This window comes from Onychomys torridus, chromosome 21 (genome assembly GCF_903995425.1).
Source record: "Onychomys torridus chromosome 21, mOncTor1.1, whole genome shotgun sequence".
NCBI lineage: Eukaryota > Metazoa > Chordata > Mammalia > Rodentia > Cricetidae > Onychomys > Onychomys torridus.
In genome coordinates, this window is record NC_050463.1 from 46,061,209 (window position 1) to 46,088,613 (window position 27,405).

At 51.1% G+C, this 27,405-nt stretch overlaps 1 protein-coding gene across 8 annotated transcripts in view; it reads right to left on the reverse strand.

The window, feature by feature from the left end:
* Positions 1-27,405, reverse strand: part of Lpin1 (lipin 1) — a 76,776-nt gene that overhangs the window by 39,845 nt on the left and 9,526 nt on the right. For 6 of the 8 annotated variants that reach the window (XM_036170744.1, XM_036170742.1, XM_036170750.1 and 3 more), the window contains exons 2-4: positions 4,669-4,869; positions 3,861-3,956; positions 1,469-1,779 (exon numbers count right to left, since the gene is read on the reverse strand). In XM_036170744.1, the coding sequence (XP_036026637.1) occupies positions 1,469-1,779; positions 3,861-3,956; positions 4,669-4,860 (599 nt within the window). In that variant the 5' untranslated portion in view covers positions 4,861-4,869. Of the gene's footprint in view, positions 1-1,468; positions 1,780-3,860; positions 3,957-4,668; positions 4,870-14,663; positions 14,714-15,194; positions 15,265-27,405 lie in introns of those variants that run through there. The other 2 variants (XM_036170745.1, XM_036170746.1) reach the window with 2 other exon arrangements.

Below are 27,405 nucleotides of genomic sequence, written 5' to 3' on the forward strand. Positions count from 1 at the left end.
AAGCCGTGACAACCAGCCCGAGCCTACCAGCCCCAGTACCCACTTTAGCTAGAGGCCACAGTCAGCGAAGGCCGTGACGCCAGCCAAGATCTAGTTTAAGCCATAAAAAGACACATTTGAAGACTGAGGGGTGAGGCTCCCACGGCTTGTTTGCTTAGCATGCACAGAGCCCTAAATTCAATCCCAGCACACAAAAAACGGAATGTGGTGGCTTAGGTCTACACCAGCCTTTGGGAGGTGGAGCAGGAGGATCAGAAGTTCAAGGTCATCCTCAGCCACGCAGGACCCTGACTTAAAAAATAAAAACTAGTTTACTCTGAACAATGAATGGGGGGGCGGGCATTCTGTCCCTGGTGTTCTTTATGCCTTGTTTATGTTAACGAGACATAAAATTTATCAAAACATGGGATTATATAAAAATCTGAAACAGCAAACATTCTTTAAAAATTTAGTTTTTAAAATTTGGCTTTTTGACGGGCGGAGATGGTGCACGCCTTTAATCCCAGCACTCGGGAGGCAGAGCCAGGCGGATCTCTGTGAGTTCAAGGCCAGCCTGGTCTACCAAGCAAGATCCAGGAAAGGCGCAAAGCTACACAAAGAAACCCTGTCTTGAAAAAAAAAAAAAAAAAAAAAAAAAAAACTTGGCTTTTTGCACCAAAATACATACTTACAAACAGAGCTTTGTGACAGTCTTAGAAGCAAAGGAAAATCAAAAGGAGACAAGATCATTAAATTTGGTCATAATTCAAAGCAGGATGGAAAGGTTTCCTCCACATAAAGTGACTGTAGGCTCCAGTCCCTTACAGCACTGAGCTGACCACACACCCTCCCAACCTAAAGATCTGCCTCAAGGCCGCAGGCAGAGATGGGGCTCAGGGAAGAACAGTGAGGGCAGAAAATGAGGGAGTGAAGGGTGGGACTCAGGGACACAGAGATGGATTAACACACACAGTGCCACAGGCTTGATCCCCAGCAGCAGCAGATGCATCTGAAGTCCTGAGAAAACAGTTCAGTTCATGGAATACTCATCTGCCGATTCTTGTCTCTCGACTCTATTTCAGGCAGCTGAAGTTATCAGCCACAGAGGAATGACGTGGCCAACTGTGTCTTAGGTTAAAAAACCAGACCGAGGCTTTATTCCTCTCTATGTTGGGTCCGCTACCTGACTGCAAAAATTCAGTCTAGGATGCCTAACAGAAACACAAAAAGGTTTTTTATAAATGTATGAAAATCATCTTTATAAACTAACTCATTTAGGACCAGAGATACAGTCCAGTTGGTACTTGCCTAGCATGCATAAAGCCCAGGTTCAAATCCCGCCCCATTTAAGAGAGCATGGTGGTGTGTGCCTATGATCCTAGCATTTGAGAGTGAGAGGTGATCCTCAGCTACAGATTCAGTTCAATTTGTCAAAGAAAGAAACTACCTCCTCCTTCTCCAACACAGACCCCGTCTTTCCTCAGTTTACCTGCCTCCTCCATCCATCGGGGCTGCGTCCTCATCGGAGCTCATCTCTATGGGAAACATGTCCTCATCCTCAGATGTGTGGACGTTCTCATCTCTTTTGAGATTGTCCAACTGAGACTTCCTCCTCCTTTTCCTTCTCTTCTTCCCCAGAGAACCAGCGGATGGAGTGTCGCTGGAGGGCAGGCCCTGGGCAGCCGTGGTGGGATCCAAGCACCTGATTCTGTCCACGGAGTTCCTTTTCAGCTGGCTTTCCATGCGAGAAGCTCCTTCCGACAGGATGGGGGACGTGGCCAGGTACATGGGGATGACTTCCTACAAGGCAGGTATTCAAGAGTCCCATTAACACAGGTGATGGAGAAGGGCCATGACAAAGGGAGAGAGCCACAGCAGGACAACCTGGCATCCCCCAGCCAGGGGGAGACGTCAGACAGAGGGTGGGGTTCGTGAACTCCTCAAATACTGTTTTGTACTCAATACAGCCTTCACAGAATCATAACAGAGTCAGGCCGTCACCAGTGACTTCAAACCATCAAAACTCATCTAAACACCCAGGGGCAGAGAAAAATGATGGCCGAGTCAGGACACTGTTGCTGGGACCTGGGCACACTTTTACATTTTGTATTGAGGATCAGAGTAAGTGTGAATGGGCTTCAACAGGTGAGTGGGTAGGTGTGCATATGTGTGTGTTCTCACATTCCAACATGAGGCCCAGTCTCATTTAAAACAAAATAAAAATCCAGATGATGACAAGCCTGCCCACTCCAGAGCATATCCGAGTGTGTACCCAGGAGACGGGGACCCCTCAGAGAGAAGTGTAGTCAGGGAGAGCTGGCACAAGAAGAAGAGGGCAGTCGGTGATACGGTGTGCAGGTCTCAGCTTCCAGCCGGCTCCCAGGCAGCCACAAATGCTGAGCTAGCAGACTACTACACAGCCCCAAAGGACTCCTCAACTCCTAGAGCCTAAAATGGGCCTCAGCCAGAAGCAATAGGAGGCTATAATAATCTCAGCTAGTACAATCAGGGCTCCTCATTTAGACACGAGTTGCCTGGAGGCTGTGGGTCTGCAGCAGACAGTGGGGTGCGGCCCTTGGCTTCCAGCCCAGAAGCTGTTCCCTCAGGTAGATAACAGGGAGGCACTAGCCTGGGGCAGTCTAAATGGCAGATGCTGGTTTTAGTGTTTGAGGATGCAGGGAGCTTCCTTCCCAGGAAGGAACCAGCTTTAGTTTAGCTTAAGGAACCCCTGCGTAAGACTGCTTCACAGGAGCCCCACACGGGCTGCTGAGTATCTTCCCCTGTCGCTCTCCACCCTAGGGCATTAAGACACAGTCTCTCTCACTGAACCTGAAGCCGGCCATTTCAGCTAGACTGGCTGGCCAGCCAGCAAGTTCTCTGGACCTGCCTGTCTCTGCCCTGCTCAGGGCTGGAGTCACAGGCAGGAACTGAGCTTTTCTTAACTTGGGTGCTCAAGATCCAAACCCAGGTCCTCAAACTTGCAGAACAAACACTCTTAAACCACCCAGTCATCTGCTCAAGCCCAGACCCTCAGAGTATTAAACGTGAAGTTAACACACAACCCAGCAATTTCACTTCTAGGCATATACTGGGGAAACCTGATTATGAATGTGCACAATACTCACACTAGCCACAAGGTGGCAACAACCCTAGAGTCCCTCAGGAGACACTAGGTAAATGGAATGTGGTATACCAAACCACTGAGCCACTGATAACACTAACAGTTGGAGCCAAAATCTGGCTCAGTTGGTAAGGCACCTGCTGTGAAGCCTGACCATTCAAGTTCTGGGTCTGGGATGCACACAGTGGGAGGAGAGAACCGCTCTGGAAGGGGCTTTGATGTTTCCCACATCTCAGTCCACTTCCTGCTGCCTTCTGATCAAGACGTAGCCAATATCTTGTCTGCCATGTTCCACTCTAGGCTCCCCACCATGATAATGGACTGAACCTCTGAAAATGTCAGCCTCCACCTCAGTGAAATGTTTTCCTTATAAGAGCTGCCACGGTCATGGTGTCTCTTCACAGCAAAAGAAACCCTAACTAAGATATACCACATACACACAGTAACTGTAATACTAGAAAATGAAAAGGATTTGGTCCCCTGCTAAGTCATTTCAGATTTGTCGTGCCAGCACACAGTTTGGCCTGTGTGTGATATCAGCCCCTCTGTCTCCTGGAAAAGGCAAGTTAGTTGAAGCAGGCCAGGGCTGGGTCTCTGTGGCCTCAGCACGCACTCGGCTTGCCTGGCTCTGTTCCTGCGAAGGTAAGCAAGTCCTCTGATGCCAGCATGTACCCAACAAAGGACCCAGAATTCCTTCTCCTCGTGTCTGCCTGCTGTGTCTCCACACCCCGGGGTGACTCGGACACCCAGTGCCCCTCACCTGATCATTGTCAGTCTCTTGGACAAAAAATGCTTCTCCATTGTCTCCCAACTTCATGTGCAAATCCACAGACTCCCCGTTGATCTCTATGTCCACCTGAAGAGAGAACCAGAGAAGCACGTGAGAGTCCCGGAAAGCTCCTCAGGTATCAGTGGGTGTCCCTCATCCAGGCACACCTGGGAAGGAGGGAGGGAGGGAGGGAAGGAAGGAGGGAGAGAAGGAACTTGGGTTTCCAAACATGGCTACACTGGTCCTTTTTAACACCTCCATGCTGTTCTAGAACCTTCCACTCCCCACCAATATGCACACTTCCCCCCTCTTCCTAGAGGACGAGAGAGGCTTGTGACTGACACCAACCAGTAGACTACAACAGAAGTAACTCCAGGGGACTTCCGAAACAAGGTCATAACACCACCACGTCCACCTTGTCTCTCATGAGCAGCCACCATGCTTAAGTAAGGGAACCAGACCGCATGGAAGGGCTCTGCCCAGTAATCTCACTGAGAGCACAGAGCCCCCCCCCCCCCCCCCCCCCCCCCCCCCCCCCCCCCCCCCCCCACCCCACCCCCGGCCTGCCCTGCCCTGCCGGCTTTCTGCCTTCTGAGCCACCGACCTGATAAGCAGTGGGTGTGCCTGACATCTTGGAGTAACTAACTGCCCCTGCCCTAGGAACTGGAACAATGGGGTCCTTGGTGAGCATTCGATTGTGCAATGCAGCATTCGCAATGGTGAGTCTGAGAGCTCCCGGCAGGGGGCAGCGCCCTCACACGGCTGCTCTCTGTGGAGAGGGGTGCCCGGGCACGCTCACCACTTTCTCCCGGGAACGCAGGACGCCCATCTTCCCGAAGCGGACATGGAATGGGGAGCACTGCAGGCTGCCATTGGGCTGGCGGACCACGATGATGTCGATGCATCCCGACAGCGTAGCAGGGTTCAGTCCCTTGTAGAGCTCCTTCACCGTCACAAACACCTGGCCAGCCAACTGCCCCACGTAATTCATCGTCTGAACCTGAGAGATGAGACAGATCACACCAGTGAGTTCACCAGGGCAGTGAGCGCGGCACGGCCACCCAGAGCCGCCAGCTCAACACTCCTCCATGCCAACGACGTAGAGTGCACAGGCTTTCACACTTTGCCCACATCATTTGTTTCTGGAATGTTCTCCACAACACCCCTGCGACGGCCCATTTCTCCATTCCATCAAGAAGCCCACCCACTGCCCAGGAATCCTAAGGCAGGGTACCACTGGGCTCAGACCATGCATCCCAGGGTGACTATGAACGTGACCTAACACGTTGTGTTTGGCGATGCTGTCTTGATGTCAAACACAGACAGCTTCACTTGCGTGGCTAGCAGGAGGGAGTACCTCACAAGGACCTGGGCAACATGACAACACGGATAACTGTTTTTGTATGCCTCCTCATTCTTCCATTCCCACAGTCCTCCCACGCCCTCTTCCATGGCGTTCCCTGGGCCTCAGAGAGGGTGACGGCTGTGTCCCAGTTAGTGCCAAGCACTCAGCACTCACTTACTCCCAACACTCTGACGAGTTATGTTATGAGCACCCCCCCTTCCCAATATTGACCAGTGCTTACTGCTGAAGGAGGTCCCTCACCGAGTCTGAGAGCGGCATTTGCCTGTGTGGGTAAACACGAACTGTTCAGAGGCTGGCAAGATGGCTCCGCTCATAAGGACACCTGCCAACAAGCCTGGAAACCCGAGTTCATTCCCCAGGACCCACATGGAGGAATGGGAACCAATTCCCACAGATTAGGGAACCACTCTGACCGCCATACCTTCACAGTGGCATACACCCCCACACACATTAATGTCGTGAACATGACTAGTTAGGAGGCAGTTTGGCAAAACCTCAGTAGCGGATTTCCCCACAGAGCCTGTGACCTCCCTAGCCATAAGCTCTTGACCAGTTCTACAGCATTAGACGCGCACTCTCTCCCATGGAGCCGACTTCAGATCAAATCAGGAGGCAGTTGGTTTCCTCACAAGCATGACACCACTGCGTCATGGGCAGAGCTTACAAGGCAGTTGGGGTCTGTGGCCCAGTGTGACAGCTGGTGACTTTTCTCCTCCATCAGTCAGCCTGCCCGGCATTCTAACACTATGAATGCTAGGCAACAGGGAGACAATGGCACTTATCCGTCTCTGCCCCGTCTCTGCCCGCCCAGCTATTCTCTGACAACTCCAGGGGACACGTATGTTAAGTCATTCGAACAACCAGCCAGCCACTCTCCATCCTCAGCAAACCATTGGGACGTCTACCCTACGGGGCTTGGCACTACAGTGCGTAGAAAAGACAGTCCCTGGCATAGGCTTGTGAGAGAGAATTAATGCACCTGTGACCAAAATATAAACCAGTGATAACACATCGCTATAATCCCAACACATAGAAGATGGAGGCCGAGGGATCAGGTTTTCATGTAGCCAGCCTGTGCTACATAAGATCCTGCCTCAGAAAACAAAATAAAACAACAAGAGCAGCAGTCCCCGCAAAAGACCTGCCATTTAAAAATGCACAACGCTGCAATCCTCACGTTCCTCCGATGAGCGTCACCCTCCACAATAAACTGGAGATTTGAACTTCTGCTGTGTCTAGCAGAGGAGGAAAACTTCCAGCTCTGCAGCCTTTGGGGGCATTTTAAAGGCGTTTTTTTGCACAATTTCTGCCATGCCTCATATCCCTGTGCCTCTCACAGTAACCCTGTGGTAGGAGGCCTTTCACAGGAGGAAACGGAAAAGTAGGTCCCAGCGACACAAAGCCGATGCCTAAAATCACAGGCTTGGCATCAGGCTGCCAGACCAGAAGCAGGCTCGCTGGATTCTGAATCAACTCTATTCTAGTTCACCATGGCATCCCCTAATTCCACCCTGCTCCAACAGGGTCTGTGCTTGTCACTGAGCAACAGACCAAGCTCTCTGGCAGGGAAGGCCCAGCCCAGGCCCGCTCAGCTAAGGCCCACCTTGATACTTCCCATGCGGGGGAATAAACACAGCTCTCAATTCAAAGGGAGTAAGAGATGGTTTATTCTAAAGCAAACACAGGTGAGCATTTCCTGAAAACAGATTCCGACGGCCCTAAGACTGTGTGCTACCATGAGAACAGTTCCATGAGATTGTATTAGTCACAGGACAAGGAAAGTCATAATAACTGGTGGGGACCACATAAGCATGATACTCAGTAAAGAGAGAAAACTCTGCTGCAGGTTTCAAGTGTTATCTAATGACACTCCTAACTTCTGAACCAGCAGAAGCCGGGAGAACACATTTGCAAAGAACTGATAGTCAAAAGGAAGTTAGAACAGTGTGGTGGTTTGCATGAGAAATCTCCCCCATAGTCTGGGCATTTGAGCATGGTCAGCAGCTGGTGGCCCTGTTTTGGAGAGTTTTAAGTGATGGAGTCATGGTAGAAGTACGTTCCTGGGGGTGGACTTTGAGGTTGAAAAGCCTCCTTGTCACTACCAGTTCACTCTCTCTGCTTCCGGCTTGCTTTTGACAATGTGAACTCTCAGCTTCCTGTTCCGGCCACCATACCTGCAGCTTGCTGCCATACTCCATACCATGAGGACTCTGTCTTCCTTCTGCATATTATTTTGGTCATGGTGTTTTGTCACAGCAGCGGTAAGGTAACTGATACAGTCAGACAAAGGTGTGGACAATGAATAGTTAATAAGAAAACTAAAAGCAGCCCCAGATAATTCAGTTCTGGATCAACGAGATTCTAACTCTCCACAATCAGTTAACAGTTTAGCCTTCTAGAACCTTTAATACTGGTGTGTCTCTTGAGGAGGGGGAGGGGGTTCAGTTTACACTGTGTAGGAAAGAAAAGGGTTCTGAGAGTGGGGGAGCAGTTAGCAGATCTCAGCATTCCAGTTTCCCAGGTTCAAATGCGTGAGCACAGGGTCCCAGATGCCTGCAAGGCCCAATTCTAGTTCTAACTGGTCAGGAATAAAGGGCATTTTCCCACTCTGTTTAGCATCCCAAGAGGCATCCTTCATCACTGACGGGCATGGCTGCTCTGCCCTTTTGACTTCAAGAAAGCAGCCCGCCCAGGCACAGGAATTGTAGAACAGGACACTCACTTTGCTGCTCCAACAGGTTCTTTTTAATTGAAAAAACCATAGAAATGGGAAATGTGAGGCTGAGTTCTCCTGAGGATTCACACACACACACACACACACACACACACACACACACACACACCAGTAACCGTCTGCTGTGTGAGCAAAGGGCTTGGCTGGTGTATTTTCTTACTTCAAATAGCCAGAAGCAGCTGACTGCTGGGAGCCTCCACAGATGTAAAAAGGTCTCTATGTAGACATAGGGACACTGTTCACAAGCCCCACCAGACGAAAATCTTCTTGAAATTATCCTTGACATCAAGATCCAGGGGCTGCCTAGACAACCCTGCACTAAGCTTTTTTCTTAAAAAAAAGAACACATTGCCTCCACAAACTCATGAAGATGACTATTAACTGGAATATAGGAAGTTCTGTCAAGTAGGTGGTGAAACTGAGGCCTTGTGTGCCATTTGTAGCAAGGGAAAATGGTGCAGGTACCTGGAAACCAGTGCCACAATTCCTTGAAAATGAAAAATAAAATTACCCTACAACACAGCAATTCAACGTCAATGTGTCTCTTCTGAAGAGCTGGAACCAGGGTCTTGAGAAGGTATTTGCACACTCATGCTCACAACATAAAAAGGAAGAATCACCCAGCATCGGCAGCGCAGCATCTGTCTGGCATCCAGACATCCATCTACAGAGCGACAAGAACGTGTGGGATGATGGGAAATTATTCAACCTCCCAAAAGAGGGAAACATGGAGACTGAGGAAATGGCTCAGGGCATGAAGCGCTTGCTGGGCTGGAGTGCAGAGTAGAACTCAGATCCATCCCACCCCACCCCACATGGCAGTCAGTTAGGTGTGGCGGTACACCCCTAACAAGTCCTGAGGAGGTAGAGAAGGGGATCCCCAAGGCAAGTGGGCTAGCTAGACTCGCCCCCTCAGTGAGCTCTGGGTTCAGCCAGAGAACCTGACCTCGGTCCACAACGTGGAGAGAGGAAGACACCCAACATCCACTCTAGGCCTCTATGTACATGCACGCACGCACGCACGCACGCACGCACGCACGCACGCACGCACACGCACGCACGCAAGAAAAGGAGGGGAGGAGATTCTTCAAGCTGCCCCAGCACAGGAAAGAAAAGTCAGGAGGGCCATGAGGGTGTGAAAGAGGTCATCAAAACAGGACAAATGCTGCAGGATCACCATAGGAGCTACCTAGAGAAAACAGCAGCTTCCGGGGGGGGGGGGGGGGGGACAGAAATGTGGAATGGCCTCTGGAAAGGGTTTCCATTCTGGAGGAACGCAATGATGGCTGCACTGAGCTGCACGCTTTAAATGACTGGAGATGCAGCTGAGCTGGTGCAGCATTTGCCTGGCAGGCACAAAGCCCTGGGTTTGATCCCCAGCACTGGGTAAAACCAGGTACAGAGGTGTGCAGCCTGCCATCCCAGGACTGGAGAGGTAAAGACAGGAAAATCAGAACTTCAGAGTCATCCTAGGTTTGAGGCCAGCCTGGGCTACATGAGATCTCGCCTCAAAAATGTAAGTAAAAGACTCGAGGTGCACCCCCAGGAGGCATGTGACCCACAATGGCCTTTAACAAGCCAATGTAAGCCAGGTCCTCTCAGGCACCTGCTGGGCTGAAGTCAGGCAAGGAAAGGGCTCTTTCTCTGCCCCCATTGGAGGCTCTCTTCTCAATAAGCCTTGCGTGAATTTTTCTTTAAATGTTCTACACAATCAAACCACCACCGGACGTAAAGTCCCAAATTTCACTTCCTTCAGCTGCACTGGCATAGTTAAAAAGCCCAAGGAAGCCGCTAATTCAATTAGCCTGGAGATAAGCCGCCAGAACAACCTTGCCGGGGCAGAGGTGCCTCCCACCGGGCCATAATCCCATCCCTCTGCCGTGTTTCAGTCTTTGGCTTCCTTGAAAGCACGTGAGGAGGCAGAAAGGGAGAGGTCTGGTTTGAAGGAGAAAGTGTCTGGGAAACTCGGGGTGAGGGAAGATCAAAGGAAGCAAAGAGAACAAAACAAAACGCTGACGTCCCCGGCGGACCTGCGGGAAGACACTGGCCACCAGACTGCTTTCCAGTCTGCTGGGTTTTTTCTTGAAATCTGGCAAGATATTGCACCTGGCAGGGCTGAACACGCTGGAGAAAGAAAGGATTCTGCAGTTCCTGGCTCCAATGTATTTTTGAAGGAGAACTTGACCGGGTCTTAGAGGCTCCTCAGGCGGGCCTGGAATTCGCTAGAGCAGCGGTTCTCAACCTTCCTGATGCTGTGAGCCTCTAATACACTTCCTCATGTTGTGGTGGGTGACCCCCAACCATACAATTATTTCTGTTGCTACTGCACAACTGTAACTTTGCTACTGTTATGAGTCATACTGTAAATGTCTGATATGCAGGATATCTGATATGCCACCCCTCTGAAAGTGTTGTTTGACCACCCAAGGGGGTTATGGCCCACAGGTTGAGAACCACTGCTCTAAAGCAAACCAGGACCTTGTGGATCTGTGGATCACGAAATACACAGACTTTTTTTTTTTTTCTTTGATTGCAGCTGCTTCTGGGCTGGCATTCTGAACCAACACTAAGTTCTCTAAAATGCCATTTCCAGGTAAGATCTTCCTAGATAAATGGGGAACTCATTCGGGGAAGAGAACCCCACTTCAAGGCCCCAACCTGCAACTGGAGGACACACACCCTCCCGAATCAATCCTAGTATTCAGCAGGTGCTTGGCCTAGCCACCACCCCAGCCTCAGACTCCCAGACATGGCCGAGGGACTTCATCAAGAAGTACCCCAAGTCTCATGACTTCCCATCTAGAAAAGTCTACATTTAGCCCCAAATTGGCAGGATCCATCAGCAGGCTTTATGAACTGCCAAGAAATGCTGCTTCCCTGCCCCCTACCTGTTTTTTTTAATCTGCCAAAATTCCAAAGCTCTCCTAACCCCACCATTGTATTAATGCCATTTCCCCACCAAGAACAGTAACATATTTGAGGGTGGCCTCAGGTCAACTCCATTGAAAACTTGTCACGATAACATAAGGGGCTCACAAGACAATAGAGGACACAAGCATAATTATGTATGAGGAGTTCATCAACCCAGATTCACACAGATACGAAAATCAAAAGAGGGATGGCTCAGTCCATAAAGTCTCAAAAGCCAGAGGACCTGAGTTTAATCCCAGCATCCACATAAAAGCCAGGCACGAGCCACTGGGGAGGAGACAGTGAAATCCCAAGTCAGCCAATCCAACTGGACCAGTAGCAACAAGTCTACTTGGAGATCCTGGCTCAAAAGATAAGGTGGACCTTCCTTAGGGCCCCACATGTGCACATATACACACCCACCTACACACACACACACCTCTACCCACATACACCTGCACACACACACACACACGCACACCCATGTACACACACAAGCCTGCACACACATACACACATACCTACACACACACACACACACACACATACACACACATCTGCAAACACACACACACACACACACACACACACACACACACATTCCCACCTGCACACACACAGAGACACTCCCACTTACACATACACACACCCCCGAACACACATGTATAAAATAATTTTTAAGGCCTTTCAGAAGGCCCCACATCAAACCATTCCATAAAAACTCCAATAATAACAGTAGAATCACAGACCATACACTCAATGCTCTGGTCATTATCCCGACAAAGTCCCAGGAAGAACTACCCATCTGGCACATCTGAGCAGACCCCAGCAATCCCACCACAAAAAACTGATCCTACAGATAAAAAGATCGTGGTTTTAGTGTGTGTGTTTGCACAGGGTTTTAGTGTGTGTGTTTGCACAGGGTTCTAGTGTGTGTGTTACAGCACATAAGTGGACCTCAGAAGATAATCAGTGGAAGTCAGCTCTTACTTTCCACAGAACAAGTCAGAGTTTGTTCTTTTTTTTTCCAGGAATGTGGGTTCCAGAAACTGAACTCCAGTCATCCTGGTTGGCAGCAGGCACCCTTACCTGCTGAGCCATCTCGCCAGTCCCCAGAAACAACACAGTATTTTTGGGTGGCACTAACCACAGACCTGACTGTGATAGGGAGAAGCAGGAATCACTTTGAGGTCAACGAGACCCTGGATTAATAAATTATTGACCACCCACATTATGTACAGAATAGTACAAGCCTATTAAAAGTGGAAGGGAGCTGTGGGCTCTATAAATACCCACACTCACAGGGGTGGGGAGGAGACCTTGGCTTTTCCGTCTACACAAGTATTTCTTTCACATCAGTTTTTCATGGGAAGTCTGAAAACTCCTGTACACGTGGTCTCGGGGTCTCCATGTCAATGAAAACTACTCAGCAGAAAAGGGACATGTAGGGGCTGAGGAGACGCTTCCTGGGAAAGGTGCCTGCTGCCAAGCCTAAGAGCCTGGCTCAACTCCTGGAGCCTGTGGGGGTAAAGGGCTGAGAAGAGATTCTATGAAGTCATCCTCTGACCTCCACACTCATGCTTGTGACATGCACAGACACACACACACACACACACACACACACACACACACACAATTGAATATTGCTTCTGATAAGGTTGTCCAAATGGCAGGGTCAGCTAGGACATGGTCCCTGCTCTGGCAACAAGGGGGTATTATTATAATCCCAGGTTATAAGAGTCCTCAGGTCCCTGCCATCAGGAGGGGGACACATAGAAGACACAATATGGCCCCTATACCCTGGGACACTGCCCTGGGTTGGGACTCAGAACCTCAGCCCTTAACCGTTAGCTCCCTTGCAGGGCACAGGACCTTTGTTCCCCCTTGGAAGTGCCAAGTGTCCTCTCACACACTTGGGAGAGCCCTCTAGCCAGCTGCACATCTTGGTCAAGAATGCTCTGTTCCTGGGACCTCTGTTCGTCACTGCACCTCCCCCTCCAATCCTGTCCCAGTCATGGTCATGTGTCCCCTGCCTGTCCAAGAGAACTGTGGCTCGTTCTGAACCTGTGAGATGGGTGATTTAAACAGCACCCACCACCCAGAGATACTAGGAAACAGCCTGTAGTCCTTCCCACGTCCACACTTCAGGTAAAAACTGATACTGACCCAATGGCGGCAAACAGCTCCAAAAAAAATAAATAAATAAATACTGAACTAAGTCCCTTACAGCAGAGTACTTTGTATGTATTTAAATTTAAAGTATCCAGATTGTGCCTATACACAAAAAAAGGCAGAGCAAGGAACATTTCGATCAGATGAATACTGGGGTACTGAAAGAGTATTCCACAATAAACATGGCTTCAGGCAGGGTGTCCAGGGGCACTTGTCTCTGATTCCAACATCCATCAAGGAGGCTGAGGCAGGATGATCCTGAGTTCCAGGCTAGCCTGGGCAACACAGGTCAAGAACAGCCTGGGCTACATAGCAAGTTCCAGGCCAGTCCAAGCTACAACAGCTCCACGTTCACATATGAGGATGTCCCAGTATAGCCGGATCACCTACCATCCTGTATCACTCCATCCTGGTTGTTTTTCAAATAAGACTCCAAAGGCCAGGGCTGTTAGTGCACAGGACACCAACCCCACAGCCAGCCATCCTAGAACAAGGTACCTATCACACCTACATACTTGCTAAAATCAATTCACATCATTATTGGACCCTTTCAGACCGTGAACCTAAGACAGAGAAGACACCAGAAAAATGGATTTACAATCTAAGGTGGGGTAGTAGGGGTGAGCCAAGGAAGCTCAGGGATGGACCAGAAGCTAGCATGGGCCGGCCAGGACGAGCCCAGCTCTGCAAAGGGCCCCCAGTAGTACCCTGAGCTCCCCACTTAGAGTGACAGTCTGAAGTTGCTCTGAAGCACCTCAATTCATTTGGGCAACAATCTGGTAAATGGAGTGTGGTTTTTCCACTCCGTCTAGATAGGGAAACTGATAACCAGGCTCCAGAAGTGACTTCTCGGGCCCATGGATCTCCAGCTATCAGTGGTCAGCTGCCTTGCCATCCCCTGACCTTTCCCTCTCTCTAGCCCGAAGCCCTGAGAGCAAGAGATAAGCAAAAGGCCTGCCTGGCCCAGCCCCACCAGCTGAGACCTCCCCACTCAGGACAGCCACCAAGGGTCCCATCTCCCTCATCTGAACCCCAAGTCATCACCCAGGCAACAAGACCGGGCATGTTGTCCCTTGCACCACCGCCCGCTTTCCAAAGTGACAAGCATCCTAAAGAAAGTTGGCGACTGCCACCTAAAGAGGGGAGAAGTCACGCGGGGTGGCGCGGCCACCAAGACAGCACCAAGCACAGGACCCAGGCTTCCCAACCCAACCACCAGGCCCTACAACAAGCAGGGATAAGGGCCAAACACACACACCCACACACACACACACACAAAACCCGTGACAGCAGAAGCGATGTCAGCAAACAGGAAGCGCGGTCAACATGGGGGACCGAACACAACGGGGATCTTTCAGCCTTTCTGGGGCCACGGAAAAGTTCCCTGACTGGGGTACTTATCAGTCCTGAATTATTACGCATTCCTAAACTGCTTTCATCCATAACACGCGTATTAAGGAACAGGGGGTGGGTAGCACGTCTGAATCCTCATGGGTTCATCCACTCCTCTAAGAACCGCTACAGGCTCACCTTCCCCACAACGTCGCTACCCTGTGGGAAGCCGCTGTGTCCCACGGTCCCCAGTCCAGCCCTGCCCACCCACGGCTCTCACCTTCTTGCTTCCTGCCAAGGAGGGTGAGTATCTCAGCAACTACTGGCCACCCAAATGATCAGCCAGCCACCCTGACTCTAACCCCCTTTTGCTGAAGATGACTTCCAGAGCGTTGCTTTTCGCTCTATATTCCCCGGGCCTTCCCCCAGGTAAACCTGTCCCTAGCCCGGGCTGGGGGAACCGCAGGCCCAGCGCCCACCACACGGCAGAGCAGCAGGGAGGCCTGGCCGGGTAACCTGAGGATCTGCGTTCCAGGATCGCTGCCACCCAGCGGAGGTGTGCCCTTGGGCACCGGAGGTCAACCTCCCAGTCTGGCCTCAGTATCCCCGGCTGCAAAGCCTGAATCCTAAGCCCCTTGGGATGAGTCTCATCCGGGTCCCAGCCCCGTCGGGCCCCCTGCAAGCTCGGGCGCGTCATGGGAAGGGCCGGGGGGGATGCGACGCGGGCCCGCATGGACTCCTTGCGGGTCCCCACATCCCAAGAACTTGCCTGGGGGTGTGAGCTGGGCCCCAGGTCCCCGCTGCTACTCACCAAGCGGACCTGCGCGCGTAAAGCCGCCTTTGTATGCAAACACCAGGCCTGAAGCTGCTGTCAGTTTACAGCACGGGGAGGGGCGGGGCCCGGGCGGGGGCGGGGCCTCCGGGGCGGCGCCAGGGGGCCTCCGGAGGAGCGGTGGAGCTGGGACGCTTTCAGGGCCCACTGACCTCCTCTCCACCCCCCCCCCCCACATCCCACCCCACCCCTCCGTAGACAGGACTGTCTGCCTTGACTTTGCCCGGAGTAGGGACGCTCAGTCTCCTCCCCGCGCGCCAAAAGTCTTCAATTTCAACAACCTGACCCCCACTTGACCTTATTGCCACAAGGCAGCCGTCAACCCCTACTCTGAGCGCCGCCCACACCCGACCTATCCTGGCTTACCATTCACCACCAGGGAGCAAAAACCAAGAAAGAATAAGCATTGGATAACACCAAGTCTGGTGGTGGAAAGGGCCAAGTCAGGGCAAGCCACTCTCAAGGGTCACTGAGACCCCAAAGGACAATAAATCATGTCTTGCTTTGTTTTGGAGACAGGGACTCCTATATCCCAGGCTGGCCTCAAACTTTCTATGTAGCCCAGGATGACCCTGAACTTCTGATCTGCCGTTCACCTCCCAAGCCTTGAGATTCCAGGCAACCCTCTCCACTATGCCTAGATTATGCGTGCTGGGGATGGAGCCCAGGGCTTCAGATGTGCTTGGCATGCACTCTACCAACTGAGTCACATCCCCAGTCATAAACATCAAGTTATATGTATATACATAGACCCTCCAAAGAGGCGGTGCTTTCTAGGGAACCACAGCCTGGAGACACAACCCTAAGGTCTTGTAGGGGCACAGAGAGAGTCAGAGTACCATTTAGATGTTATCCCAGGAAGGAAAATCTATAAGGGGGCTGGTATGGCAGGAATGGATGCCATCCCACAGCATTCCCGGAGACCAGAAAGGAGGTGATGGAAAGAGAGGATTTTACTCCATCTGGGGAAAAAAAATAGCTTTTTATGAAGGGAGGGAGTGTTGTGTATCCCAGGTTGGTCTCAAATTCTATATATCTAAGGATGACCTTGAACTTCTGATCCTTCAGACCTCCAGAATGCTGAGATCACAGAGGTGCACCCCCACACTGGGTCTATGTATTGGAGTTTGTGCATAATTGGGTTATGCAGGCCAGGCGAGTGCTCTGCCAACCAAGCTGTGCTCCCCTGACCCACCCTCGCCCCAGTCAAAGCCCGGATCCCTTTTGAGGTCCAGAGTAGACCTGCAGGGGAACTGAGGCAGGCTGGGCAGGCTCCACCCAGGAGCTCGGGAGACAGCTTCGGTGTGCAGTGACAGAGATCATCATAGGCCAGGTTGGCTCTGCACCAAGCCAGGTGTGGAATTACTCCAGCTGTGCTTGGGGCAACCCTCAGCCAGCCACAAGGATTGTCTCCACTGCCCACGAATTCCTGAGGTTCTGGGCCCCAGCATGAAGGCAGCCTGCCCCCTCCCCTTCCCCTCCAGGCTTTCCAGAAAGCAAGTACTACATTCTGCCATTTACATGAAGCCTTAATTTTTTTTTCTTTTAATCATTCAGCTCTATAGACAGGAAGATTCCGAACGCATAAAATTCAACCCAAAGCCCTTATCCCACAAGTGAACCTGGGGATTGGTGCATACACACACAAACACACACACACACACACACACACACACACACACACACACACACACACACAGTCACTTTTTTCAGAAACATTCACCAAGTCACTATACTGAAAACTGGATTCTCTGAAGCCCAGGAGCCTAGCGCAGCACTGTCTGGAGCCTCCCTGGTGGGGCCCCAGGCTATGTTGTCTGCAGCCACACTGGTGGCTGGGTGGTGACTCAGCCTTGGAGCTGAGGTGATCCCCTGAGCCAATCCCTGCACCTGCAGCGTTCAGCCCAAGTCGGAAGAGGGGAAATAACCTAATGACTCTGGTTAGAGGAGGAAGAAGCCAGACCTGGGCTGAGCAACACAGCATCCTAGATTCCAGACTCAGTTTCACAATCCAGGAAGTGGGTGGAGGTGTTGGAGAAGCAGGCCCATTCTGAGGCTGGAAAAGGAACCTGTTGGGTTCAGGGCTATGTGGCTGACTAGACTTTCAATTCTAAAATCCAGTACTCTTGAGGAGCAGGGATTCCATAAGGACCTGGTGGCTGTTCCGCCCAGTGGCTGCGACTCCCTGGTCCCTCAGAGAGGACAGGCATCATGAACTGGTCCCTGACCCGACAATGAGAATATGAAACTCCCCCTTCTCATTGACAACCCACCTCCTCCCTCTCCGGCAGTGACAATAACTGTTAAGTCCTTGGATTCTGTTTTCCTGACAGACTACTCCATTGCTAACAGCTCTGACCCAGGGTGCCCGGGGCAGGTGTGGGCAAAAGGGTGAGCTGCCCTCTGCATGAGAACCCACCCCACACCCGCCCCAGTCAGGCCACATGGACAGACAACTGACTGACCTCTCCACTCCAGAGGTCAGTTCTGCAAAATCCCAGCAGAAAAGATCCCTGAGGCACCTAAGGCTTCTGGGAATGAGGAGGTTCTTTGGGGTCTAACGCTAGCCCTTAGTGGAGCTCCCCCACCTGCCCCACCCCACCCCACCCCGTAAGGTACCCAAAGGAGACTCTGCGGGCCTTCTCTATGAGACAATGGACCTCAAGAAATTGGGACTTCCCTAGGACCCCGTGCTGGGAGGAGACAATGGCTGGAGCCTGCTGTCCGCCTGGGAGGATACTTGTCTCCCAGGAAGAGAGGTTTCACATGGGACTTGTGAAGATTCCTCTTCCCAATGGGGCCACACTGAATGCATTTCCTTTCTCTGTTTTTCCCCATTACCTGTCTAACTGTCCTGTTGAAGACAGGTAGCAGAGCCTAGCTTGTCAGGGTGCTAGGACCCCAACAAACTCAGGGACACAATGGGGCAACTTCTCCATGGGGACTTCCTCAATCGGGTCCCCCCAACACAAGGTGGGAACCACTGGCCACCTGGTGCTACTTCACTGAGGAGGAGGAAGGACAGAGGACAGAGCCGTGGGAACACCCAGCAGAGACAGAATGTAGCCTGTGGCACTATGGCTGACCTGCGAGAATTTCTGGGGAGGGAGTGGATATAAATGGCCCAGGTTCCAAAGGCAGAGGAGGAAGGAAAAGAGGAGGAGGAGGAGGAGGAGGAGGAGGAGGAGGAGGAGGAGGAGGAGGGAGGTAATCCAGGACCAGCAGAAGGCGGGAGCAAAAGCTTCAGGGACAGAAGACTTTAGAAGATCACCAGGGACATCTTAATTAGGGTGGTGCTCCAGGAGGGTAAAGGAAGTGCCAATGACATATAGGGAAAACACCTAGTTGGCGGCAAGTGGGCATCTCGGAGCTTGTGCTACTCCAGTCCATCCCCCGCATCGTGCCAGGAAGTAAATAGCACTCAGGCTCCCCGGGGACCCTGGCACACATCACTGCAGCCAACACAGCCGGCCTCAGGGCCAACCCACGTGGGGCCACACCCACACTGTGGCCATGCTCCAGAGTCCCACTCCCCCATTCAGCACAGTGGCCTCTGTGGCAGGTGCCCAGGCTGCACGGGGGGGGGGGGGGGGGGGGGGGGGGGGGGGGGGGTACCTGTCCTCAGTGGGCACACAGTCTCAAGTAGTGATCACATGTTGGGTGCTGCTATGGACCCGAGGGTTGCCCACCGATGAAGGGTTTTGGAAACCTAGTCTCCACGCAAGAGGGTTCCGCCCACTTTGGAATCCCGTGTGGGCAATCCCTTCTAGGCAAATCCGGGCCAGATGGAGGAGCTAAGTGCGGGGGACAGCCAACAGCATCTGCACCAGGGCTGACAGAGGCCGTGGCTGGCCTCAGGTGGGCAGGGACAGTGATAGCTACTAGGTAACATGTCTCTCTCTCCCCAAGGAAAAGCGAGAGAGGGGCCAGGATACCCTTTGCACTGTGGTCACCTGGGAAAGAATCATCATAAGAAGCCAGGTAGAGCAGAAGGTAAAAGACAACACAGGACCAGAGGTACCAAGGTGCTGAGGGAGACGCCAGGAGTCAGCATCAGCAGGAATGGAGGAATGAATTCCATGACTTAGGAACAGGGGCTGCCGCTCTGGGAAGCTACTGACTGCTCTACTTGGTTCTGGTCCTAGGAACAAACAAGACAGTCTCTGTCCTCAGGGAGTCACCTGTGACCTTGTCAGGCAAATGTCACAGGGGCAGCAGTCCTGAGAGCTGTGTGTCTCCAGTCTCACATTTCCCAGCTAAGAAACCAGCTGCCCAAGAAAGGAGATCAAGGGGGGTAGGGATGCAGAGGGACCTCAAGAGTTTCAAGTTGGGGGTGACTATGGTCAGAGTATTTGACATGCTTGAAAGGAAACAGGTCCGTGAAAGCCATCGCTGTGTACGACGAGTATAAGCCAATCCTTCAAAAAGTAAGTTTAAAAGCAAGAAGAGTTCCCCTGTATAGAGAGGCAGCCAATGTGATAAAACACAGACAGTTGTGGCTAGCATTTAGAGACCATTTACAAACCAGACCCAGTTCTGGACTGCATGCTGAGTTTCTTCTTCAAGTCCCTGGGATAGATAACACCGGCTGACCCAGACCCTTAAGGAGGAAAGTAAGGCACCATCGAGGGATGGCTGAGGTGACATGCCCGGGTGGCAGTCACGTGGCAATTAGCAGAAATTAGACCTCGTGGCACACGCTTATCCAGTGTGCTATCTGACCCTAGATCTTTCCCTGGAGTCTCTTTAACCTGAGTGCTCCCTGGCCAGTAGACTTTCCTGTCTCCTTTTTCAGGCTAGCCCTGCCGGCGTGAGGCTCTTGCTTTGGCCCATGACGACTCAGTGACATGCCATATTTGTGATCCTCCCACACCCTGGCACACTAACCAGCCTACAGAAGCCATTGATCTTTCATCTGAAACCCACAAGCACACTGCTGTCTCCCTTGAGGGAACGATCTTCGTTGACAACCTCTAGGGAGCAATAGGCAACCAGGGTGGATATACAATGTCTAGGGCCTAAAATGGTGTGGGCCTGAGTTCCAAGCCCAGCCCAGCCATGGGGCAGGTGTGACTTAACCTCAATTCCCTTGGCTATTTGTGGTGATATTTTATTTGTGCTCTAAAAAACAAAGCTTGCCTGGAGATCAGGGAAAAGACAGCTATTATATTAAACAGAAGTCAGGCAATGATAGAGTACCTTTAATCTGTCACTTGGCAGGCAGGGATCTGTCTGGATCTCTGTGAGTTCAAGGCCACACTGGAACAGAGCCAGGCATGGTGGCACATGCCTTAAATGCCAACACTAACCACGGAGGTCTGGAGGTCTGTACAGACAGACAGGAAGTGACAGAACTGGGCAGGAAAAAGTGATGTATATGGACAGAGAGAGCAAATCAGATTGCAGAACAGCAAGGCATATAGGCCTGGGTAGACAGGAAGTCTTTGGAAGCTGCAGAGTTGGTGAGGTGAGGTTAGCTGTGGCTTTCCCTATTTCCCTGATCTCTCCGGTTTCCACCCCTATATCTGGCTCCATGTTTATTTCATAAGACCATTTAGAAATTCGTCTACAGCTCTTCACCATGAGTGACCAGCCTCAACTCAATGTGTTGGGGCAATCAGGTGGGTGGACACGGATGTCAAGTAAAATTCTTGTCGCTGGTCCAGCCTTAGCTCTCACTCAGCATTCACAAAGACACGATGCCGATGGGTGAATGCCGAGTACTAAAGAAACATCTACTGTTCATTTTGCCAACCTGTCACTCACAGCAGGTCAGGACACCTCAGCAGATAGCAACACTCTTGACACAGTGACATGGTGCCAAAAAGGTGGGAGTCAACTAAGAAAACGATCATCTCCCTCTGACACCCATGGGAGGTTCCAAGGCCAGACCCACCCTCATGCTCGACGATGTCTGTGACATCTGATGTCTCGAAGGCCTCTGCCCTGTGACCAGACCGTGCACTGAGCTCATGGCCAAGGGAGATTGGGGAACATCTCCCCTCTTGGGAGTTCTAGCCCTGGGTCTTGCTGAGTTTGCATTGATTGTTTCTAACAACCAGCTTAGCTGAGTTCCGAACCACCTAGACAGCTGGTAGAGTCCTCATCTCTTTGGCTTTTTTCTTTTTTTCCTTCTGGATACATCCCTGGGGGTGTTTCTGAGGAAGAATGGTATCTGAATCAATGGGTTGAGTAAGAGAGATTCTCCATCAATGTGACAGTCCCCATCCCTCAGCTGAAGGTCTCAACAAATAAGTAAATGTATCTTAGCATAAGTATGAAACAGCCTCCACAGATTCGTGTGTTTCAAAACTAGTTCCCCAGCCAGTAGCTACAAGTGGTTGTGTGACCTCTGAGATACAGAACCTGGTAGCCAGGTTGACATAGACCAATAGACTTGAGGATTGTAATTCTACCCATTTCCCATTCCACTCACTCTTCCCTGGTACTGCAGAACTGTGGTAAGTCACCTCCACATGCCCCCACGGCCGTAGGCACGCCTTTCCCACCACGGTGGGCTGGACCTTTTGGAACTCCAAATCAAAGACCATTTCTCCCCTCCTTTCGGCTGCTTCTGCTGGCTGTTGGTCACAGCAAACACAATTCCTGAGTGGTTTCTCTCCAGACTGCAGTAACACTGCTCCTGCTTCTTTGAACACCCCATGTTTTTGCAAGGGCATTTTGCCTTGTTGTTGACCGGGTTCTGTTACATCCCTTTAAGCTTTATTGGCCTTTGCTCTGAGATGCAGGTAAGACACTAGAGATTAGTTGAATCCTTCTGAGGCAGGACTTCAAGCCCGGCTCCTGCCAATCTGGCACAACCCTCTTGCTGGGACCCATCTGTCACTAATGCTGCAGGACTTCCTTCCTGATCCCCCTGCCCAGTGATCTGCTTTGTAGGGAATCCTCCCATCCTGGATGGTTATCTGATGCTGCCTCAAAACTAGCAGTGTTAGCCAGTGGACAGCTCTTCTCTCATCAAGATCTGAGGAGCAGCCCGACAGGGCAATCTTTGGAAATCAAACTGTCACCTCTGGAAGGGTCATAGTCGTGATGACTGGGGCTAGGACCTGCTTGCAAAAGAACGTGCTTGCCTGGTAAGGGTCTTTTCCATGGGGACCTTCCCCATAGGGTGGCTGGAGTGACATAGCTTGGCCCTGCCCCTGGCCCCGCCCCCCAGTGAAGGGTCTAAGAGAGCACAAGGTGGAAGCCAGAATACTTTCTAAGACCTAGTTGCTGAAGTCACCCCCCCCACCCTCTCTGCCACCACAGTCTGTTCCTGGGAACTACATGAGTAAGTAAATCCAGCCACACTCAGTGGAGGGGAAGTGGGGTCAGACTCCTCACCAAAGAATCTGCAGGCCTCTTAGGAAGTTGCCACCAACCCAGATTATTCCAGGCCTGACTCATCTCTGGAGACTGTCCCAACCATAAGAAGCCACTTTTGTGGGTGGCTTCAACCAATCCTATGCAGAGTGAGGCTCAGTCAAAAGCAAGGGAGCCCCTCTGCTGACCTCTCTGGGGCTCCTTCCTCTCTACACTCTGCCCTGAAAACTCTAGCATCCTCAACTCCAAACACTTTTTTTCTTGGGGAGCCCTTGGGCACTATTTAGGGCACCTCGTACCCTCTGAGCTTGTGCATGTCTGGTTTTTAAAGGTGTGTGTGTGTGTGTGTGTGTGAGAGAGAGAGAGAGAGAGAGAGAGAGAGAGAGAGAGAGAGAGAGAGAGAGAGACGACAGACAGACAGACAGACAGACATATGTGTAAATTTCCAAGGAGGCCAGAAGAGGTCATTAGATCTATTGGAGGTGGTGTGCTGAGCCACCCAACGTGGGTGCTGGCAATCAAACGCTGATCTCTGGAAGAACAGCAAGCTATTTGCTAAAGATCTCCTGTTTGCATCTCTGCTCCCACGCCCTGGCCTCCAATGACTGCTGGTTCAAACATCTGTCCCCTTTTCCGGCTGTTTGAGACAGTGGGGCAAGCTTGTCCCCACTGCCCTGTCAGTACTGCAAGTGGCCATTCCGGTAGCTGCAGTGACCTGGAATGAAGCACTGGAGGGGGACACATGTTCTCACCTCCAGCCAGATGTCACCTTCTCCTCTCCCTGGTCCACTTCTAGGCCTGCAGTGCTCATGACAGCATCGGCACTACCATCTAATAAGCGATCCCTTGGGATACTTCAGAGCAGAACGTGGGCATCGGGCTCTGCAGGCTTCTCCCTTCCCAGCGTCCCTCTCGGTTCAGATTATCTTGAATGACATATGTACCAGCCAATCACAACAGGTGTTAGCCATAGCAGTACTGCAGTCCGCAAGGTTGCAGAGCAGGTTGAAAGAGGCCTCGTCCAGGCCCTTGTCCCTTCTCTTGGAGACCTGAGGCAATGCCTACAACTCATATTTCTAAGGTTTAATTGCTGCCAAAGCTGTATCAAATATATACTAGGCCAATCTACTCGTTTTTTTTCTATTTGGTTAAGGCAGGGTCTCATACAGCCTAGACTAGCTTCTAGCTTGCTATGTAGCCAAGACATGGACCACTATACTCAGTTTTATACAACGTTGGAGAGCAAACCCATGGTTTTGTGTATGCTAGGCAAGCATTCTACTAACTCAGCTCTATCCCCAGCCCCTATGTGAATTCACTCTGGAGCAGGGGCTGAAGAGACGACTCAGATGTTAAGAGCTGCCCCTTCCCAGCACCCAGTGGATCTGAGGCCCTTGTCTGACCTCTGTGGGCACAGAAAAAAAAAAAATATTTGGAATAATTTTTTTAGCCGCAATGAAAAGAAGTAACTGCTGTTAACTCGATGTTTATACCTCCTCCAAATTAATGCATTGACATGCTCCCCTATTATAGGATAATACCAGGGTCAAGGGTGGATTAGCTTAGAGCCCTTCTGAGACCAGAGGAAGCCAGCCCTCACCAGAACTACAACATGCTGGCTCCATCATCTTGGACTTCCAGCCTGCGCCGGAATGGTGAAAAGTGAATTTGTGCTCAGACCAGAACAGAAGCTCATATGAATGAATGAATGAATGAATGAATGAATGAGTAAATCAGTCAATCAATCAATCAATCAGCAATCCCAGGTGGCTCAAAATCTGCAAAGCCTGCCTGTGCAGAAGGCATTGCTGAGGCCTGTCATTCAGTCTAGCAAGCCAGGGAACCTGAGCCACAGCCAGGGTGTCAGTCAGTAAGCTGACCAGCCTCTGGCCTCATTGAGGGAAGCTGGCTTCCAGATAAAACCAGGTTTCTATGCAGCCCAGTCTGCAGTGATAAGACATCCATGCCACCCCTGGAATAATTTGTTCAGCTACTGGGAGGTGGTTCAGTGGATCAACCTTTGCACCACTTAAGATAAAAATCTCCAAAGCCCAGGGACAGGATCATTAAGTGTCTCTAAAGAAGCAACAAAGAAACTGTAAAGGGATGGAGTTTGCCAACAAATGATAAGCGTTTCAAAGTTGCCCGTGTAAGCTGCAGCTGCCGGCTGGCTGCCCGGACACCTGTCACGGTTGACCTAGAACCTGGGCTTGGTGGGGAGAGAGACTTCTTGCTTTTCCCCCCATCCCCCCAGGGGCAGCTGGGTGCTGGGCCCACAGGCTTAATGAATGACCCATGAAAGACGCTGGAGGCCTAGGAGATTTAGGACTCCTTTGTCTGTAGAAAGGCGGCATGAAATTCAAGGTAAAACATAGACTTAATGTATACAAATATCGTACCATACATATGAAAGGAGAGAGAGAAAAAAAAAAACACTAGGCAGACATTATCCTCCACTTCCGCAGCCTGGGAACACTCTCTCAGCCTTCTGGCCAGCATCTCCCGGACCCTCCACCCGTCTGTTTTGTGAATAGAGCTGTGAGGTGGTGGCTCAGTGTTCCGACCTTCCTTTATCCCGGTGCATCAAGGGAAAGAGACTGCCTTTCCTGTTTTCCATGGGGTATTTGTGGCAACTGTTTAAAAATTCTTTCCACACCCCTTTGAGAGGCTGGCGTGCACACACACACGCTTGTGTGTGTGTGTGTGTGTGTGTGTGTGTGTGTGTGTGTGTATGCAGGAACATGAGGCCAGAGGTCAACATTAGCTATCTCCTTGCCTTGTCTTCTACATTTGGGGGTGGGGGGCTGGAGCTCGGCATTTAGGCTGCTCTCTCTAGTTTGTGGTCACACACACACACACACACACACACACACACACACACACAATGTCTTTTGCCTGTGTAGAACTGTTGAGTGCCGTACGGGAAAGCACAGAAGATTTAAAGATCAGAGACGCCAGCCTTACCTCCTGCCCTGCCTCTTATCAGCTGTGTGGCTTCTGCCAAGGGACATCTGAACTTCAATGTGATCGTGCCTTTAAAAGGACATCACCCGGGTCCTCCTGCATTCTTATTTTTGATAAAATGGAACTTGGAGTGCTTACATGGGTTCCTAAGGAGCGTCACACAGGCTGTGCCCATCCACTCACTGGAAAGAGAAGGCAGCTAGAGAGTGACATAGAAGTTCGGTTACAGCGGGGGAGGGAGAGTCCTGGTTTGTGATTGTGTGGGCCAAGCCTGCATATATGAATGTGTGTGTGTGTGTGTGTGTGTGTGTGTGTGTGTGTGTGTGTGTGTGTTGCCACATTAAAGCCAGAGTCACCAGAGCAGCTGCCAGGCTCTGGTCTATGTGAGCTACTTCCAAGCTCCCTGGAAATGCAGGAAAGACAGAGGAAAACTAGTGACCACAATTTTGCTTGGGAATAATGCTCTACAGAGCTAAAGAAGCAACTCTGCCAAGCTCTGGGGATGGGGGGGGGGGGGGACCCACAGGGAATCCGCCCAGATGACTCTAAGTGACTGTGGAACTGAAGGAAGGTGGGTGAGAGTTTTGATGGAGAATGTGCAGCTGAGGAGTGAAATCCTTAAGGATAAAGTGGAGGAGCTGAATGTCACAGACGGTCATCTGCCCTAGTTCATGAACATCTGTCTTAGCGATGTTCTACTGCCTAGCGATGTTCTGCTGTGACAAGACAGCAAGACCAAAGCAGCTCATAAAAGGAACCATTTAGTTGGGGTCTTGCTTACAGTTTCAGAGGGTGAGTCCGTGATCATCATGGTGGGGAGCATGGCAAAAGGCAGGCATAGCAAGCAGGCAGGCGTGGTGCCGGAGCAGCAGCTGAGAGCTTACATCTGATCCAATAGTTGGAGGCAGATAGAATGAGACTGGGCCTACCATGGGCTTTTGAAACCTCCGAGCCCACCCCCAATGGTCTACTTTCTCCAACAAGATGGCGCCTCCTAATCCTTCCCAAACAGTCCACCAATGGGAATCAGACATTCAGATATATGAGCCTATGGGGACCATTCTCATGCAAACCACCATAGTGTGCAGTGTCTGTTTTCCTTCCCGGTAAACAATGAAATATTGATCACAGAGGCCCACAAGGGTGGGGTTGGCTACTGTATGCAACAGACACACATATATGTGCAGGCACAGACTAGCATGTACACACACCCACACACACGTACACACCCCCCCCCACACACACACACACACACACACATCATTCTGGTGACTGTCTTTAAAACAGTTCACTTTGAAATTCAAGTTCTGCATAAGCAGAACAGTAACTTGTCTTTTGCATTTCTTTGACTATGTTTTTAAGGGACTGTATACGGTATATATCCCCTCAAAAGTTATGGTTCACCAGAACACATTTTGCCACAAGACACAGATCCTGTTTTCCATTGTGGAAGCAGAATACCTGAGGCTAGTGCTTGATAAAGGAATTCATACGGGTCACAGTTTGGGAGATTGGAAGCAATGAAAGATGGCCCCTTCAGCTAGCACCCAGCGACAGCCTCCTTGGCTGGGTCACAACATGGCAAAGGATCAGAAAGAAATACGGGCACACAGGCATGGGATATCCTTGCTTTACAACAACCCCTTCTCATCAGAACTAACTCTCCCAAGTCAGTCAGCATCGACATCTTCCCTCCAGTGACCTAAGGATCTCTAACTAGGCATTGCAGGTATGCCTTTGCGTGCTGAACTATGCAAGGGCAGAGAAGAAAGGAAGGAAGGAAAAAGACAGAGAGGTCTATATTAAAAGTCCAGAGGACACCAATTAACAGGGTGTGAAATGTGACACTCCAAAAGCCTCGATGCAGAGTTCTAGTTTCCTCAAATTCTCTTACCGTTCT